At 40.2% G+C, this 16,102-nt stretch overlaps 4 protein-coding genes and 3 long non-coding RNA genes across 8 annotated transcripts; 4 read left to right on the top strand and 3 right to left on the bottom strand.

The window, feature by feature from the left end:
• Positions 1–54: 54 nt before the first annotated feature.
• Positions 55–1,612, bottom strand: LOC130690320 (uncharacterized). Its single transcript, XM_059495553.1, is given in 8 exon segments — positions 55–193; positions 281–506; positions 586–708; positions 788–912; positions 1,010–1,235; positions 1,311–1,471; positions 1,545–1,592; positions 1,595–1,612. Coding segments are annotated over 8 exon segments (1,044 nt in total). The 3' UTR covers positions 55–76.
• A 469-nt stretch (positions 1,613–2,081) lies between these two features.
• On the top strand, positions 2,082–3,874 carry LOC130690361 (uncharacterized). Its single transcript, XR_009000942.2, has 4 exons — positions 2,082–2,283; positions 2,356–2,504; positions 2,569–3,544; positions 3,620–3,874. It is a non-coding gene; the product is annotated as an uncharacterized LOC130690361 (long non-coding RNA).
• A 430-nt stretch (positions 3,875–4,304) lies between these two features.
• LOC130690363 (uncharacterized) lies at positions 4,305–5,130 on the top strand. Its single transcript, XR_009000944.2, has 4 exons — positions 4,305–4,489; positions 4,544–4,782; positions 4,837–4,943; positions 5,032–5,130. It is a non-coding gene; the product is annotated as an uncharacterized LOC130690363 (long non-coding RNA).
• A 3,057-nt stretch (positions 5,131–8,187) lies between these two features.
• On the bottom strand, positions 8,188–8,657 carry LOC130690364 (uncharacterized). The gene is made up of 3 exons (XR_009000945.2): positions 8,569–8,657; positions 8,350–8,497; positions 8,188–8,285 (listed from the first exon to the last, which is right to left on the bottom strand). It is a non-coding gene; the product is annotated as an uncharacterized LOC130690364 (long non-coding RNA).
• An 873-nt stretch (positions 8,658–9,530) lies between these two features.
• Positions 9,531–10,392, bottom strand: LOC130690345 (larval cuticle protein 65Ag1-like). The gene is made up of 3 exons (XM_057513365.2): positions 10,237–10,392; positions 10,025–10,152; positions 9,531–9,954 (listed from the first exon to the last, which is right to left on the bottom strand). Exons 1-3 carry the CDS (start codon positions 10,246–10,248, stop codon positions 9,663–9,665), a joined length of 432 nt encoding a protein of 143 aa, XP_057369348.1. The 5' UTR covers positions 10,249–10,392; the 3' UTR covers positions 9,531–9,662.
• Positions 10,393–11,915: 1,523 nt separating this feature from the next.
• LOC130690329 (uncharacterized) lies at positions 11,916–13,180 on the top strand. Of its 2 annotated transcripts, XM_059495552.1 has the most exons (4): positions 11,916–11,999; positions 12,087–12,291; positions 12,349–12,745; positions 12,809–13,180. In XM_059495552.1, the coding sequence occupies exons 2-4, from the start codon at positions 12,087–12,089 to the stop codon at positions 13,074–13,076; spliced, it is 870 nt and encodes a 289-aa protein (XP_059351535.1). In that variant the 5' UTR covers positions 11,916–11,999; the 3' UTR covers positions 13,077–13,180. The 2 variants fall into 2 exon arrangements, with proteins under 2 accessions (XP_059351535.1, XP_057369325.1); XM_057513342.2 differs by lacking the exon at positions 11,916–11,999 and having other exon boundaries at positions 12,087–12,296; positions 12,357–12,745.
• Positions 13,181–13,599: 419 nt separating this feature from the next.
• Positions 13,600–14,718, top strand: LOC130690333 (uncharacterized). The gene is made up of 4 exons (XM_057513347.2): positions 13,600–13,687; positions 13,756–13,962; positions 14,019–14,317; positions 14,386–14,718. Exons 2-4 carry the CDS (start codon positions 13,756–13,758, stop codon positions 14,654–14,656), a joined length of 777 nt encoding a protein of 258 aa, XP_057369330.1. The 5' UTR covers positions 13,600–13,687; the 3' UTR covers positions 14,657–14,718.
• Positions 14,719–16,102: the final 1,384 nt, after the last annotated feature.

Raw genomic sequence — 16,102 nt, 5'->3', positions numbered from 1 at the left:
AACCAAATTTATTTGTCTTCATCCTTCCAGTTCAAAGAGAAGAGCTACCAGTGATTGGTACTCGTGGAAACGGGTTCTAATTCTTGGGTGCGATACCATTCAGGAAGACGGCCAACGTTCCCTTCCACAAGTCTAGATCACCGGAAGAAACTCCCTTGGCAGTCAAGAATTCGATCAAGAGGCGGCCGAAATCCTGAAAATTCATACATTCAAGTATTATAGATGTTTGCAATCCGATTTTCAACGAACAATAACTGATGTGTTATGATTGATTACTCACCTCCCAAGGTCCGCGAGGGATTCCACGTTCCGTGTGGGTGTACCTCATGTAGTTGATGTTGCCCAAAAATTGCAGTTTGTCATCCATAGCGGAGATCATGGTGTCCAAACGATCAGCGACGAGAGCCACCTGCTTATTGAATTCTGTGTTGCTTTTCAATGATTCAACAGGGACGTTGGCGAACTTGGCGAAGTATTTCTGCATGCGAGGAGTCTCCTTGAAGAGGCTTTTCGAATCAAAAGGTGAAAACAACATTAATACTCTCGTTAAGACAACCTGATCATATATTAGATTATCTGGTCAAATTGACGAAGATGGAAGTGACCGTGGAATTGCGGCCAGCACGCGTGTTTTCCCAGCTCCTTTGGTCATCACGGATTTGGTGAGGGCTTAACTTAGTTTGAGAATCGGCCAAATCTTCGGGGTATCTAAAATTCCATTCACAATTTATAATTGAAGTGCTGACTTACTGAAATAACATTTTCTCTTAAAGGATATGCCACTCACTTGAGAGTCCGGGAGACGCCCATTAGCAGGGCGTTGATTCCGTTCTTCCAGGCTTGGCTGGCCTTCGTGCTGAAACTGCTTCCGAGCTCCTCTTCGAGCACTTGTTCGATGATGATACCGAATTCCTTTTTTTTTTTTCAAGCGAAAGGAAAATGAAATATCGTAAATCAAAATGGTGACCGAATAACGAATCAAGCAAATAACTAAAAAATATGAGCAAACCTCGAACATGGCAGGAGTAACTCCGCGGGGCTGATGGGCACCACCGAGAACGTTCAGCTGATTGGCCATCAACTCTTGGCTGGACAGGGAATGGATGATGACGTTCAAACCAGCCAAGATGGTGTAGGCCTGAGCCAAGAAGTTGCCGTTGGTCATGAGTTCAGCTTGGGGAACATTTGCGAATTTACTGAACTTCTTCTGGTAATCTGGATGAGGCTTGATGAAGCTAAAATGTTAAAATGTTAGATTTCTAGTGACAAGATTTGTAGGGGAGAAAAAGAAAAGGATAAATGACTCTTACCTGAAAAGAATCCTAGGAGCGACATCACCGTCCTTCTTGGCCTGATCCCAAGTCTTGCGGATGATGCTGCGCTCGCTAGAGCTCAGCAGGTCGGATTGGTTTTCATCGTCCATCGAGACGGTAGTAACGCTAGTAGTAACCGTGGTCACAGTTGTTCCAGGCTATAACCGAACAAGCACGACAACCATTTGTAATGTAAGTAAGAGAAAAATGACAGACTATTTTTAATCTTACTGCTTGTGAGTAGGCGCTGACAAAAGCCAAGATACTGAAGAGGAGCGAGTGAGCTTGAAAGAAGCCATTGTTGCGTTGGAGTGTTAGCTCTAGAAATCAGACAGCTAAATGATATGCTCTTCGGTCCATTCTCTGCGCCTTTTATACTCGGCCGCATTCGGAAGATGCCCTGCTGATGAAGCTGTTTGTCCCGATAAGTTGGACGAGCCTACGTGAGCATTTACATGTCACTCGTTAGGGCTTTTGGGACACTTGGTTTATTTCAATATCTAGATTTTTTTCATTGGCAACACATTTTACTTCCATTTTTTTTTCTTTTTATTGCTGCCACCCGAGAAAGATGTAGCAAATTTGCAATAGACTTAATTCATTAATTTATTTTTTAAATTCAGTAATTAATTCATTTATAATTTAATTTAACTTTTTAGGAAGTGCTAATTTATACAAACATTATTCTTAACGCCCAATTAAAGTCGTATTTGTCAAACAAAATATTTGCTTTAGTCTCGTAGGGGGCTAGTCGCTAGGTGGCCCAGGTGCTGTGCTGAGCTGCTGATGGCATTTAACATGGCGTCGTAGCGGCTGGTTATATCATGGCAGCCGAACGTGGCAGACCTTCCTTTTTGTAGGTGAAATTCAAGGGAGGAACTGCAAATTCTCGGCGCCATCTTGTACGAACGATGTGGTCTGGCAAACACCTTGCCAAGGTGACCATGCATTACCTTCGAGTGTATTTAAGGTATACCATTTACTTGCTTTGTAAAAGCTAGGTTTTTAACTTGTGCAGCATAACGATTTTGAATTGGGTAAGTTGCAAGTCGGTAGATTTGCTCCGCAGTTTCCCGGATACCAGCATCCTGCTTCGCGAGAACTACTCTACGTTGTTCTGGGAGGGCTTAGACGAACATCTGAATCCGATTTTGAAGAAGTCTTGCATCGATGGATACTGACGAAATATAGGTGAAATAGCTAATTTGTTTTATTAGCAAGGTTCATTTGTGTTCCAACTCATTTTATTTTTCAGGAAGCTGCACATGAATGTTGGGTATTTTATCATAAGTAGAATACAGAAAGATTCTGTAGTAGAAGATCTCTTTAGTTGGGTATTGAAATTGGCTGTGGTGTGTCTGGGGTTCGATGGGGTCTCAGTTGCATTTGATCCTACTTGTTATTTATCCCTGCCAATGCCAGTCGAAAAGGAAGTACCAGTTGACCTGTATCTGGCTTACGTGGATCTTTTAGCAGAAAATTTTCTGCTTTCAAGGGATTCGAAGAGTTTGCAAAATATTATGTCTCTAGGATTCCACAGTTTTACGTAATTCAATTGACAAGAAATTTATACTAATTCTTGTTTATTTTTCTAAAGGCAGATTCGTAATTATAAAGAATTGGGAAAGAAATTTGACGGAGGCTCAGTGCCAAAAAAATTGTGGTAGTTGGAATGATTACCGAAGCTCTTCGGATTCGTTTATTTCACGCGTTATGGTATTTAAAGAAAATAAACGTGTACCTGGACCCCTTTGTATCTGTGACCCGATTTCCTCTCCACTTGTGATAATTCTGCAGCGGGTCATGCAGATACTGTGATCAGCAGAGAAGGTTAAAAGTGCGCTGCTCGGAAAGCAAATTTGGGGTAAAAGAAAAAAACTTATTCCAACTAGTAAGCCATTTCCAAATTCAACCAACAAAAAGGTACACAGTGAGATTTGCCAGACAATTACTTCCACGCATCATGGTATTTATCTATCAGTTGAATTGTATGGTTAATTTTCTGTTCGTGTAACCTCATTTCCTCTTGAATCACCTGCGCCCACGTTGACGATGATACCTGTACCGAAGTGCTGGAAACTAAAATTAATATTTTTTACAATCTGGTTTCAGGCTATCTTTATAATTTTTTAATAGTTTTGCGTTTATTGATGAGTCCACAAGCTCTTAGCTGATTTCCTCCTTTAGATACCGCCTGTCGACGATTTGACAGCCTCACACAATTAAAGAATGTAAGCCAAAAAGCAATTGATTCAATCTAATGTATGCAATGTATACTAATTACACCATTCAAAACAATATTCCAGGCCAAAGTGAGCTCCTCCGAGCAGAAAAGTGACGGCGTATCCATTTAATTGAAAATAGGCACAAGATAACGCACAATTGGCGTCCTTGTCTCAATGGAGAAATTTTGCCCGTGGAACTTATAACCGAAATACCATTGCAGCTGTTCAAAAAAAAAGAAAAGTGTATTATCATACAGATGTTGACTAGCTAATAATCCAGAGATACGTCAACTTACGAAATTTATAGATGTGTGTGAAGCGCAATCAGCATCTTTGTTGAACTGTGAACCCAAATCATGTATTTTCCTAGAAACATCTGGGTTTTTGGATAAATAAATAAAAGACTGAAAAAATCGCGCTCAAAATCATGTTAAATCGCGCTCAAAATCATGTTAAATCGCTATATTTTAAAAATGCCGTTCGTGGTTTTGGTCGCTGTATTCGTTATAATAAAATTGAAATGGTAGTAGCCAATATAGGGGTGGGTGGGCGTGGGTGATTCACGGTCCAAAAGTATGTTTAAAGAGTTCACATCAGTGCAGTTGACGTCTCAAAAAAGCAAGATTTTCAATTTTGATGAATTTTTCGGTTGTTAATTGGAAAACAAGATGACGCTGCTGTGCCACTATTTACTTGCTGACTATGTGGGAGCGGTGAAAGCTGTGTTCGAAAGTTTCTGTTAAATATGTCACATTCCAATGGAAAACTTAAGAAAATCTAATGGTGCTTCTGTACGTTTTCATCTCTGAGTGTGTTTTAGAAGTGAAGCCCACAGAATGCTTGGTGTTTATGGTACATGTCTTGTCATCACCTGTGTCAGCTGTCAAACCAGAAAACTATTAGCAACCTACTATGTTGCATTCATCAAACTATACCAGTGCTCATTGAGAGGTATAAGACTAATGTTTTGTTATCAGAATCTCATTGATGGATTTTGCTTTTAAGGTTTAGCTCATGAAACTTCATTTGTAAAGAATACTTCCCGTTGAGGAATGTCACCAAAGATGCAAATCCTATGGGTAGGAATACCATAATATCGTTCTTCTACTCTTTAACCACTTGTGGTCTCCTGTCAATCGTGATCTGAGTGGTGCACCATATTCATCTTCGTTGCAGTGTCAACTGTAATGACAGTCATTTTGGCAGTTGTAATCTCTACTTAGCCTACCAACGGACACAGACATGTACCTCAACACAATTTCTATTGGCATTTAGAATTTTTCTTATGCCTCATATAGTTTGCTTTTTTATTTAAATTGAACATTCAACCATAGAATTGCCAACTCTTAGCCGTCTGCTGCCTATTTGCTGGCCCTACAGTCTTTCTAGCCATCAGACAGCAGAAGTAAGTCAAATTGCTTTCAACGTTTCGTTACAACAACAATCTTATATTTCCCACTAACTAGTTCTTTTTCTTTACTTTTACGATTTAGAACAAAACCTTCTTCGTCTTCGCCGCGCCCGTCGTCACCTCGCCCGTCATCCCGTCTTCACTTCGCCCGTCGTCCCGTCTTCGCTTCGCCCGTCGTCCCGTCTTCGCCTCGACCGTCGTCCCGTCTTCGCATCGCCCGTCGTCCCGCCTTCGCCTCGCCAGTCGCCCGTCTTCGCCTCGCCCGTCGCGCCTTCTTTGCCTCGTGGTCGCGCCGTCTTCACCTCGCCCGTTCTTCGCCTCGCCCGTCGTCCCGTCTTAGCCTCGCCCATCGCCCCGTCTTCGCCTCCCCTATCGCCCCTTCGTCATCTCGTGGTCGCCTCGTCTTCGTGGTATGGTTGTGTTTTGTTTTATGTTGTATTATGTCTTGCAAATTAACCCGTTGGCTGCCACCCACACACTTTGATCCCCTTTTTTTTGTAGCTTGACAGGGACGGGCCGCGCTGTTCTGCTCCATGGTCTATCTGCCATGGGGTGGAGCAGCGCCACTGCCCAAGATTGGCCGAATGGCCCCAAAGGCAATGCACCATAGGGAATCCCTTGATCGAGACGGCGATGTAGACCTGGGATGTGCATTTCCGTAAAGGTCTCATCGCCGTCTCAGCCCGGCCCACCCGGCCCCCTTGGTCGCTATCCCTTTGATAGCGACAGTAGCTATTGTAGATAGGTGGCGTGGCAGCCAACGGGTTAGTTTTAAGTGTATTTGTGTATGTATTGTATGTTGTGTATTGTATTTTGAAACGTATGTAAAAGTGGTGGATATGTGGGTGGAAGGAGGGACAATAAAAATGATTTTACACTATTTACTTTTGTATTTTTTATTCAGCTATACATACTAGACATACTATACCAGACTGGTGAACCACAGACTTCTTACACCCAGGGATCGAACCCTGGATGTACGGCATACTGCGCCGATGCTCTACGAATGAGCCATGAATGATATTATGTCAAGTTGGCTTTTTTCTAGTAACTTGCGGACTTGCATTTACACTTGGAATAAAACTGAAAAGCAATACTGCAATATTCTTTCCTACATTTATTCTGCAGCATTTTTATACATTTACTGAGGTTTGAACCTTGTGTAACAGATATCACAGATAAAGTCTCTACCACAGAGCTATGGACCTTATGAAAACAATAGACAGATAAACATATAGTTGTGAAAGACTGCATAAACATCCTAGACGATAACATAAGATATGCGATAATAAAAAATTTAGATATATCTCGTGGCTCAATGTTAGAGCATCGGCATTGCACGCTGAATGTCTGGGGATCGGTTCCACTACGAGTAAAATAAAATACAAATACAAAATTACTTCAGAAAATATTCAGCCAATTCACGATGTTCCTTGAATCTAAGTTGAAGAATTCAAAGAGCGCAATAAATAATAATTGAATACTTACAGATAAACGATAAACCTATGGAAATAATGGCATACCTCACGGTGGCAAAAACAATAAAGGTGAATTGAGCAAGCTAAATAATAAAAAGAGTTGATAAACGTAATGTGTGAACACAGCGAAACAGACAATAAAAGAGACAAATCTTGGAAAAAATATTTTCTAAAAAAAATTTTATTGACAATTCTCCGCACACTACAATAATTTTTGCAACTTTAAAAAGGCATAATAGCCCTTTCAAAAGTTGCCGTCAACCCAGGCAGGGGGAGACACTGCCTTGTTGACCCACCGGGGAGATTACCCGGTGATTGGCTAAGAGAAGCCGGAAGAAGAGCCGAAGATTTGGAACATTTTTACTGGAGCGATTAACCTTTAGTTCGGATTTGCGGGTAGCCACATCGCCCTCCGTGAATACATCATCGGACTAAGCGGACCCCCACGTCCCCTTTCCGGCCAGAGCCCTCCAAACCTCGGTATATGTTATTTTTATATATACCGTACAGTAGGGGCATGACCCCCTACGGGCTTATTACGAGTCAAGGGGAAACGGGGCTACGGAAAGGAAGGGAGCCCAGATATGCACTTCAATTTTTAAATAATTAATACCGTAATACGCGGGAATACACAGGCGACTGATGGAGGGAAATTCAATTCCGTACTTCAAATTATTATAACTTTTCGTCATCACATCCCAACCAGAAACCTTCGCAGGTTCACTATTGCTATTAATCTAAATTAAGAAAATAAAACATAGATAAGCATAAGACGTTCTTATTGATATGGCTTACATGGTACATAAATTCGTCATCTGCCATATTCCTGTAGATTCCTGGCAGGAGCTTCTAAAAGGCTATGCAGTTGCAAATCATCACCATAGCCAAAACTTGAATACGAAAGTTTGGAAGAATTCTTCGTGTTGGCCACAGAGATCTTCCATGGGCTTTCCGATTGGACTTCCGTGCACCATAAAAAACAGATAGGTTACAAAGTTGGTTGTTTTGATCGCTAAACGTTAAGATAAACAATGTACCTTCTGGTCTCGGCAGTCTTGACAACGATTCCCATTATAACATCATATCACCTGATTTATGGAAAAAGAATTTCGTAGGCGACAGTTCAGAATAGAAATGGTTGCACTCAAATCTATTGACAGGTGAGGATTAAGGAATGTCGCCTTAGGGAGTGCAAACCGCGATTTTCAAAATTATTAAATGCTTGTTAGCCATTGAAAGATTGCTGGCTGATGCAGACAATCGTTTGGGACATGATTAATGAGCTGCTTGGTGGATAAAGCTCGTTTTTTTTAGTCCTCTCCAGGATGACATGAATTCCATCATACACATGTATCAGCACTTAGCGATACACGAATTAAACCAATTAAAAAATTTAAAATAGTACCACCTTTTAATGTTTTTGACTCCATGGTTCATCTTCGTTGCAATTGTGAAGGCAAGACAACTGACCTATGGTGATTTATTCATCGCACTTGCCATAACCGTTTTCCCAATGTATCAGCTTTTCTGCCAACAGTAGTTTACTAATACAACATTGACAATTAAAATTAGAAAACTAAAAAAACTCAGCAGAAAAGCATTACCAGGGAGTAACATTTTGCATGTTGACGAAGAATCCTTGGTTTATCATGTACATGGCAGAATATCCACATTGCCTGGATGGCGCAATCCTTTGCGTAATCACACAAATAGTAACTAAAACATATTGAATTGAAACAAAATTCAAATGAAGTTTTACCCAACAGCCGGCTGCACCTCTGAATTCCAAAACTACGTCTACACATTCATATCAAGCTTTTCCAGCATGTCTCACCTTTGGCATTTGTTTAAATCATTCCTTCAAAAATTTTTAATAAATGTAAATTAAGTAAACAATTGATATTTATGTGACGTCGGAGTACCATTTGGCTGTCAAGCATTGCATACAAGATAGGCATTTTGAAGAATCAGTGGCAGCAATCAAGAGCTAAAATTTGAATATGGGCTAGGTGTTATAGTCGCTGAGGGCTCTCAATCCCTAAACTGAGCCTTGCTCACTGATGTGACAATCTATAAAAGGATTTAAATCTTTATTAATGAGACATGCAGGATACTGTATAAAATTATAGTAAAGATGGTACCAAATGCTGAGTTACTAGAAATTTTGCCTGGGAAATCTCCAACTGACCATGTGAAACATAAGTCAGCTGCACTGCATTTGCAAATCCAGGGTTCAAGTAACCATATCCAATCCATGTCTGAAGGAATGAATGAGAAAATTAAATAGGAATCTGGCCGCTAGATGGCGATAGCTGTAAAAAAGAAAAAAAAGGCCAAACATTTTTTGGGGGGGGTAAAACGGATTGCCATACGTGCAGACAGCAGACTGCACGCGTTAAGCCAATCTAGAAATATGCCTGAAAAAAACCTGCCCGATGAGCCACGGTTTAAGGCGCCTCTTGTGGACGCAAAGGTCATTACGAGAAACTTTATCCGTCACAAATTAAATGTTTTTAAGCAAATTAAAGTAATCATCAAAATCAAGATTTCACTTTAAAAAAAGGAAAAAAGCGTAATACTTGGGGAAACACACTTTAATTTCTTGCTCCTTTTCTTTAGTTTGTTCCAAAATGGGGTATGATGAGTTTTCGTTAAGGCCATCCAGCTTCTACGGTACCACCAGGTTCACATGTCTCTCTAACCAATGCCAATGAGTGTCAGTTTTTGCCGAAAAATTTTTAAGTCCGACTGATAAATAAGCCCGACTTTCTGCTGCCTCGCGCTAGCATTGCGTCACATATTCAGTGTATTTCAAAAATCGCCAGGCGTAAAATTTTTCGGGGAAAACTGCCACCCATCGGAATAGTTGAATATCCCAGGATATACTCGAAATTGAATGCTAACTCCGGGAAAATTACTTTTTTTTTCATTATTTAGGAAACCGACGTATCTAGGGATCGATTACCGAAAATGTCAAAAATTGTAGCCCTGAATAAACTATGGATATATTTGTGAAAAACATGTGTTTCATTTCCTAAACTTAAGTATTTGTGCGGACGTTTGGCCACGAAATAACATCAAAACATTATGTGTTACAAGCAACTGACACAACAAGTCCGTGTAATATAGTTTCCCAGCAATGAATTACACAGACATGTATGATGAATAACAACGGGATACGATAATTTTGGGTAACTTTCAAGCGTAACAAAACTTACACATTGGATTCCATTACTTAGTAGCCGAGTCCAGTGCGTTGATATGGAAGTGCGGGAGCAACGGGCAGCGTGAAAACATGAACTGGTGCAACCGGTAAGTGATCACCTTTTGGCTGGAATCCCCCTTCGTCAGCGACCCAGGTCAAAGTGATCTTCTGGCCTTCGGGGGAGACCCAGTAGGACGCTCCTTTATTGGTATTGCCAATCTCTTCATTAACCGTTTGCTTGCCATACGAATCGGTTGAGATCGTCTTTATCTTCTTTTGAACCTGCGTCTCCTCTCGGGTAGTGCCGTCAGATTGTGTGTAGCTGCCACGGCATACATTAGAAAGGTAAAATCGAATAAACAAAGAAGCATAAATGCAACATCGCAGTATACCTCCATTGACTGCTTCCATCAAGATTCCGGACATCAGACTGGCTATTGACGACGATTGGTGGATCTTCGGTTTCCTTTTTGCCTTGAGGAGCGGCGATAGCAACAGTCAGGAAGGCGGCAATGAAAAACTTTTTAAAAATTATTATTAAAAAATTGATTTAGAAGGTTTAAAAAAATATTCAGAAAAACTAGAAAATCACAGCTTCAATTACCAGCTTATTCATGTTGTTGACTTGTGATGATGACTCGGCGAACTGATGACTGTGGGATAGCCTCTTGGCGGTTTATATAGCCCGACGAAGAGAGAGTTATTTTGATAATTCCATTACCCGATTGACTCGTTTTTACATCCAACGCATGCAAATTTCCCCATTTGAATTTTTATGTCGTCGTTACGCGCACGTTTGCGTTTTGTTGAAACAGGAGAATCCGATACTTGAAGTTGCTGAAATCCTGTTTGGTTCACTGAACAATCACGGCTCAATCATACATTCGCTGGTGGCACAGACGACAGCAAACAACCTGAATTTAGGTGAAGTAGATATGGTTATCACGTTCTAAATGCTACCACGCAATTTTCTGGGAATTATTCATATTTGAAATGCAAAGAACTGGAAGCTCTTGTTGTTCTTTCAAAATCACATTTGCCATAATAAATATCACCATCCCATTACGGAAGCTAAGTGGTTATTTCGTTCTGTACATAGTTCGTAATAAATAGAACGATGGGCTGCAGGCAGGAGAGCTCAAAACGCACAGCAGGCTGTTGAATCCATTCCATTTGCCCGTGAACGTTTGTTTCCGGCATTGATTTCCCACAATAACTCGTTTTGCCAAGAATCACGATGTTCTATCAATCGGGGCATCATCGTAGTTTCTCTTGTCAAGTATAGAAAATGAGAAACTATGCTTTCTCCGCCGTGAAGAGTCAACTCAACTAAAATCAATTTGATTTTTTATACCTGTATTTGAATGCCTTCTAGGTGTTGCTCTGAGACTGTAAGTACGACAGCTTTCCATGAGCTGATCTTGATTGTTTATCACGAATCATTTGCATTGTACTTTCTAACCCCCAAAACCTTATACGTCGGAGAAAGGCAAATTTATCTCGTAGGATCTTAGAACTTCTTTCCAGAGTGGCCGCCTGTAATATCAATAATAATAAAAGGAATACAATATTAATTTTTGATTCTTCTCTCTCAAAATAAGATGGTTCGGAGATCAAGGCCACAGAATAATCACAGCGGAAGTTCACATCCTGTTCCTTATACGTCGTCTCTGACGTCTTTAAAACCTGGCGAACTTTCAGCAAAGTAATCCAAAAACACATAATCGTGGTAACGCCTTCCATAACTCGATAATAAAAGACGGCTGCTTTAGACACTGAGAAACATGTGGCTCAAAACATAACAATGAAAATGAGAAACATTTTCAAGTTATTGACACGGACGGCAGAACAAAAGACAATGAACTCAAGGCGAAACACTTCATCTTCTTAAAAACAAAGACATTCTACTATCCTTTTTGTTATACAATGACACGTGTTATTTCCACCTCATTCAACGAAAATGGAGCTAATAAAAAACGTCATAAAGCTTTTTCCGTGCAACTTATTAAGTTACACATGTAGACAAGCAGCGAACAAATAAAAGGAGACCGTAAAATTCCAAAAGTAAGTATCCAAATTGCTCGTAAAGGTATTCTGCTTGGCAATCTTGGATTTTTTGGGTCCTTTTTTAAACAAAAAAAATATATTGCCGTTAAAGATCTATCTAAACCGGGAAGAGCGGAAAAATCAAAAGAATTGCACGATTAAAGTAGAAGAATAAAGAAACAGAACGCAAATGACCTCTCACGCTAGAAGAATTGTTATTTTTAGGAACAAAGTACTCGGAGTTGCGGGGTATATAAGACGCTTTGAAATCAAACAACTTTAGTAGCAGCAAAGAGAACTTGCCCAGCACTTCTTCAAAAGGTAAATACAATTTGAAATTTAGTGTACTCGAAATTAACTTCGTCGCTTAGTATGATTTGACCACTACAAAGAAATTCTATTTCACAGATGAAATTCGCTTTGATTTTCCTAACAGCCCTGGTGGCTATCACTCAGCAACAATTCCAACAGCAACGTATGGGAAGGCCATGGTGGTTGCCTTCCTATTATTCACCACAGCCAGCGGTGGCCAGTTACCAACACATTTATTACAACAACTTCCCTGAAAATACACCGTCATTTCGCCAAGTCAAACCATCCAGGCCCTACGTAACTAACGTGAGTAGAAGCTAATTCATCTAAAAATGGTTTTAGTGACATTACCATTTACTAATTCAGAGCGCACAGTTGAATCCCAGCTACATGGACGTTGACTATTCAAATGATTTTACCGAAGACATTGTGGACGATGAATATCCAATCACCGAGTCGAGGAATAGGGTACCAGAAGTTCGCTACCGTCCGGCTTTACCCAATAGGGTCGCTATCCCAAATCCCAGATTTTTCATCAACTACTACACAAACGTTGCCAGCCTGTTGACTAAAACGGCAACATTCACTGTAACGTCGTCATTGAGTTTGACTAGCATTCAATCCTGCATTGCGGCAGCTAAATTTTTGGATGACGCTGCCAAGTCCAAAGCCTGCCGTCGCAAACGAGAGATCATCGACAACGCGCCTCACTCTGAAGACTTGCAATTCGCCATTATTCCCTCGCAGACACAGCAGTAAGAAATTAGATTTCTTTTAATTGCCGTCTTTGATTCTAGCGTGCTGATTACGATTTCTAGAGTGACACCAACTGCAGTACCATCACTGGACGGAGAAACTGGCCACCTGCCACCCTACCAAGTGGATTCGTTTAATGACAACGTCGGAGAGCTTTCAGGATCGATATCTGCCGCGCAAAATTTGAGAGAAAGACGATTCCTGAAATATTCCGTGACTTCTACAACCGTTACTACCTTTTCGATTCTGTCAACAACGGTGACGAAAACCGTCGCCTTGGCAGGTGATGGAGAGGTAGAATGCTTGCCATCTGGCTACGTTGTTTGCTAGACTAGCAACAATGTCACGTTTTCTTTCGCCGAATTTTTCTAGTAATATGCGCGTTATTTAATGCCTAAGCTTTAGCAATCCCTGTTATACTATCTGTTTCGGAACTATGACATCTTCTACAACGAAATACAATTAGTGAATCATTTCGATCAATTACTATCGTTTCAACCGGTTATTTTGTCTATGAAACATTTCCGCCTACGGGCCATCTTTAAGATTTTACGACTCCTACGGCTATAAACAGTGTTAAACACAAAATTATACAGGGATTTGATGACATTTAAGGTGTTGTTTTCAAGAGTTGGCCGTTGCCAGATGTCCCTGATGCACGAACGCTATTATTTCTGCCCGGCTAACTTTGCTGGAAAACGCCGCCTCTTCCAGACGGAAGATCCCCCCCCTATCTATTTTTTTACGCCCTTACAAAGGGTCTTTTTATTACCGTAAATAACAGACATGATCTCTGAAAATTAAACGTGATGCGAAAGAAATAGACACGGAAATTTACAGTCACGGATCTGTATAAAAAGCGAACTCTTGTTTGGGATCGGAATCATTCGACTTCAGTTGAAGTAAAGACTAGCTCCTCGTCCGTTCTTCAATCTGCTAAGGTAAATATTGACTTGCCACTCCTTGCCCCCTTTAGTGTAAAACGCATTCTATCCATTTCCCCTTACAGATGAAATTAGCCTTGATTTTTCTATTTGCTGCGGTGGTCATCACTAACCAACAGTTCCAACAGCAAAGGGAAAAGCTTTGGTGGTCCCCCTATTTCTCTGCGGAGCGCATCGCCAACTATCATCACCCGATTTACTACGATCCCGTTCAATATGAGACCCAATTCTTCCGACAATACAGACCTATGAGACCCATCCCCTATTTACAGGTAAAAGGCATTTTGCAGTAATAAGTGAGCCAAATTTGACAGTGTAAATTTTTTAGAGTGAAGTTTTTCAAGATTCGCTAGAAGACGTTCATTCACGAACAAAAGATCCAAGTCTTTCACGACCCAAGTATCAATATCGGCCACAAGAACGGTTGTTCGTGAATTTCGCAAAAACTGCAACGTTTACTGTGACTTCGTCTTTGAGTATCACAAGCATTCAGTCTTGCATCGCAGCTGCTAAATTTTTAGATGACGCTGCCAAATCAAAAGCATGTCGTCGCAAAAGGGAAATACTCGATGTGTCCGGCCAAGAGTCCACCCAATTCCCAGTCATTCCCTCAAAAATCCAAGAGCTGTAATTTTTTATTGTTCACATCGGCTTCAAACTTGAAATGATTTTAAAAGATTTATCTAAATTTTTAGTGTGATGCCGACTGCTTTGCCATCACTGGAACTCAACCGAGAAAATCGCCAAGTTTCTTTCGATCAAAACGATTATGCATCTCTTGGTGAAATATCAGGATCTATTTCACCAGAAAAACATTTAAGGGAGAAAAGATTTTTCAACTTTTACTCGGTGACATCTACGACAATTACCACGTATTCTATCATGTCGACGACCTCTACAAAAACAGTTGCTGTCGCAGGTGATGGTGAGGTTGAATGCCTTCCATCAGGATGGGTCGTTTGCTAAACATTCACGCAAACAAACGCAAAATACTTTTTCTTTAACCCGGGGGACTCTTTGACCGCAGTTGTTATGTTCTCTAAATATTACACCGCAAAGCTTCAATTTTTTTCTTTGTCCTACCCTTTCTATATTTAAATAAACACTTGAACCCTTTATCGCTCGTTAATGTTTTGTTTTGGAAAAAAAAAACTTGTTCAAGTATCAACTATTAATTTATGCCATAAGGAAATGTCTTACAAACATAGCTCAATAGTTTGGGTTCTTTTCGTACTCCGAGAATGATTGCCTCTTTTACTGTTTTTTTTTATAACTCTATATAGTTTGTATGCAACGCCTTCACACCGGATCTGGCATAATTTTACGACAAAATAAAAAAAAAAAAATTTTTTAAAAAGCAAATCAACAAACAAATTTAATAGAAAAAAAAGATCTTTTTTATCGCTATTTCTGATTACAAATCGCAGACTATAAACGTTTTTTTTTTTTTGTTCGTTTCTCATTTTAGGTTTTACATTTAACGATTAGTACTATTAAGAAAACGCGGCGCCTAAAAATACGACTGTTTCCAATTTTAAAAATCACGATATTTGTAACGCAGTTCAAAATTAAAAATGCAAAACATCGCGCAGCGAAATGTGAGGGCTATGGAACGAATTCCCGGCGCATCTTGCCACTCCAAAAAGTATGCCAAACTGCTATTATCTCAACTCGACTACCGTCCTCCTTTGATTAACGAAACATGCATCAAAAGAATAAACCATTTCTTTTACTCGATCACCTAATTTTGACAACTTTCCACGAGAGTGCCTTGCTGATTACCGGCAGAACTAGAACGATGAGCCAAAACAACTTCGTGATTTTCCCCTTTTCTAATGACAAAACTGTCCTATATTTGATACCATCATACGGTCTCCGATCTTGTCTTGTTCCATGCCAAACGGATGTGCTACTTTTATTACTTTTTGCATCGTATAACTCAATGAAAGTAACTACAACAAAATCCAGTTATTCCATCGACAACTGACAAGATCGGTTACAGTAAACTTTTGTCCCGGTAAGACTTTAGGAAAAAGTTAAATCGAGTTCCGTGAGTTCATTCAAGAGGTCATCAAAAAGTTCCGTAATTTCAAACTCTACAAGTAAGAATCGCTCAATTGGCCTACCACACAAGATTTTTCATGCGGTCGTTCACCCACCCCAATTTCTGTTTTTACACGACGTACTTCCTAAGATTTCCATGAATCTTAGAGAACGCCATGCTTGTTTGAATAGGAAGGTGCTCTTTCATCAAGTCAACATGCGGCCGAACGATAAAGTTTTTACGATTAATCCTAGGTGGAGGGTTTGCTTTGCACGTCCGTTTGTTAGAGTACCAACCAATCAAAACGAGACAGCTGTTAAGAAACACAAAAGGAAGGCATTTTTCAAGCTGTCGGACATCTCTTTTTT

Source organism: Daphnia carinata, chromosome 6 (genome assembly GCF_022539665.2).
Source record: "Daphnia carinata strain CSIRO-1 chromosome 6, CSIRO_AGI_Dcar_HiC_V3, whole genome shotgun sequence".
Classification (NCBI taxonomy): Eukaryota; Metazoa; Arthropoda; class Branchiopoda; order Diplostraca; family Daphniidae; genus Daphnia; species Daphnia carinata.
Note: the sequence above shows the minus strand (reverse complement) of the source record. Positions and strands in the feature narration are given on the sequence as shown.

Bases quoted from the DNA above. Each gene is read 5' to 3' on its own strand.
- LOC130690329 (XM_059495552.1), top strand. From the start codon at position 12,087: ATGAAATTCGCTTTGATTTTCCTAACAGCCCTGGTGGCTATCACTCAG. The intron at 12,292-12,348 runs CTAACGTGAGTA...ATTACCATTTAC, and splicing joins ACCATCCAGGCCCTACGTAA to TAATTCAGAGCGCACAGTTG. The intron at 12,746-12,808 runs GTAAGAAATTAG...TACGATTTCTAG, and splicing joins ATTCCCTCGCAGACACAGCA to AGTGACACCAACTGCAGTAC.
- LOC130690333 (XM_057513347.2), top strand. From the start codon at position 13,756: ATGAAATTAGCCTTGATTTTTCTATTTGCTGCGGTGGTCATCACTAAC. The intron at 13,963-14,018 runs GTAAAAGGCATT...TAAATTTTTTAG, and splicing joins GACCCATCCCCTATTTACAG to AGTGAAGTTTTTCAAGATTC. The intron at 14,318-14,385 runs GTAATTTTTTAT...CTAAATTTTTAG, and splicing joins CCCTCAAAAATCCAAGAGCT to TGTGATGCCGACTGCTTTGC.
- LOC130690345 (XM_057513365.2), bottom strand. The intron at 9,955-10,024 runs GTATACTGCGAT...ATGCCGTGGCAG, and splicing joins GATGGAAGCAGTCAATGGAG to CTACACACAATCTGACGGCA.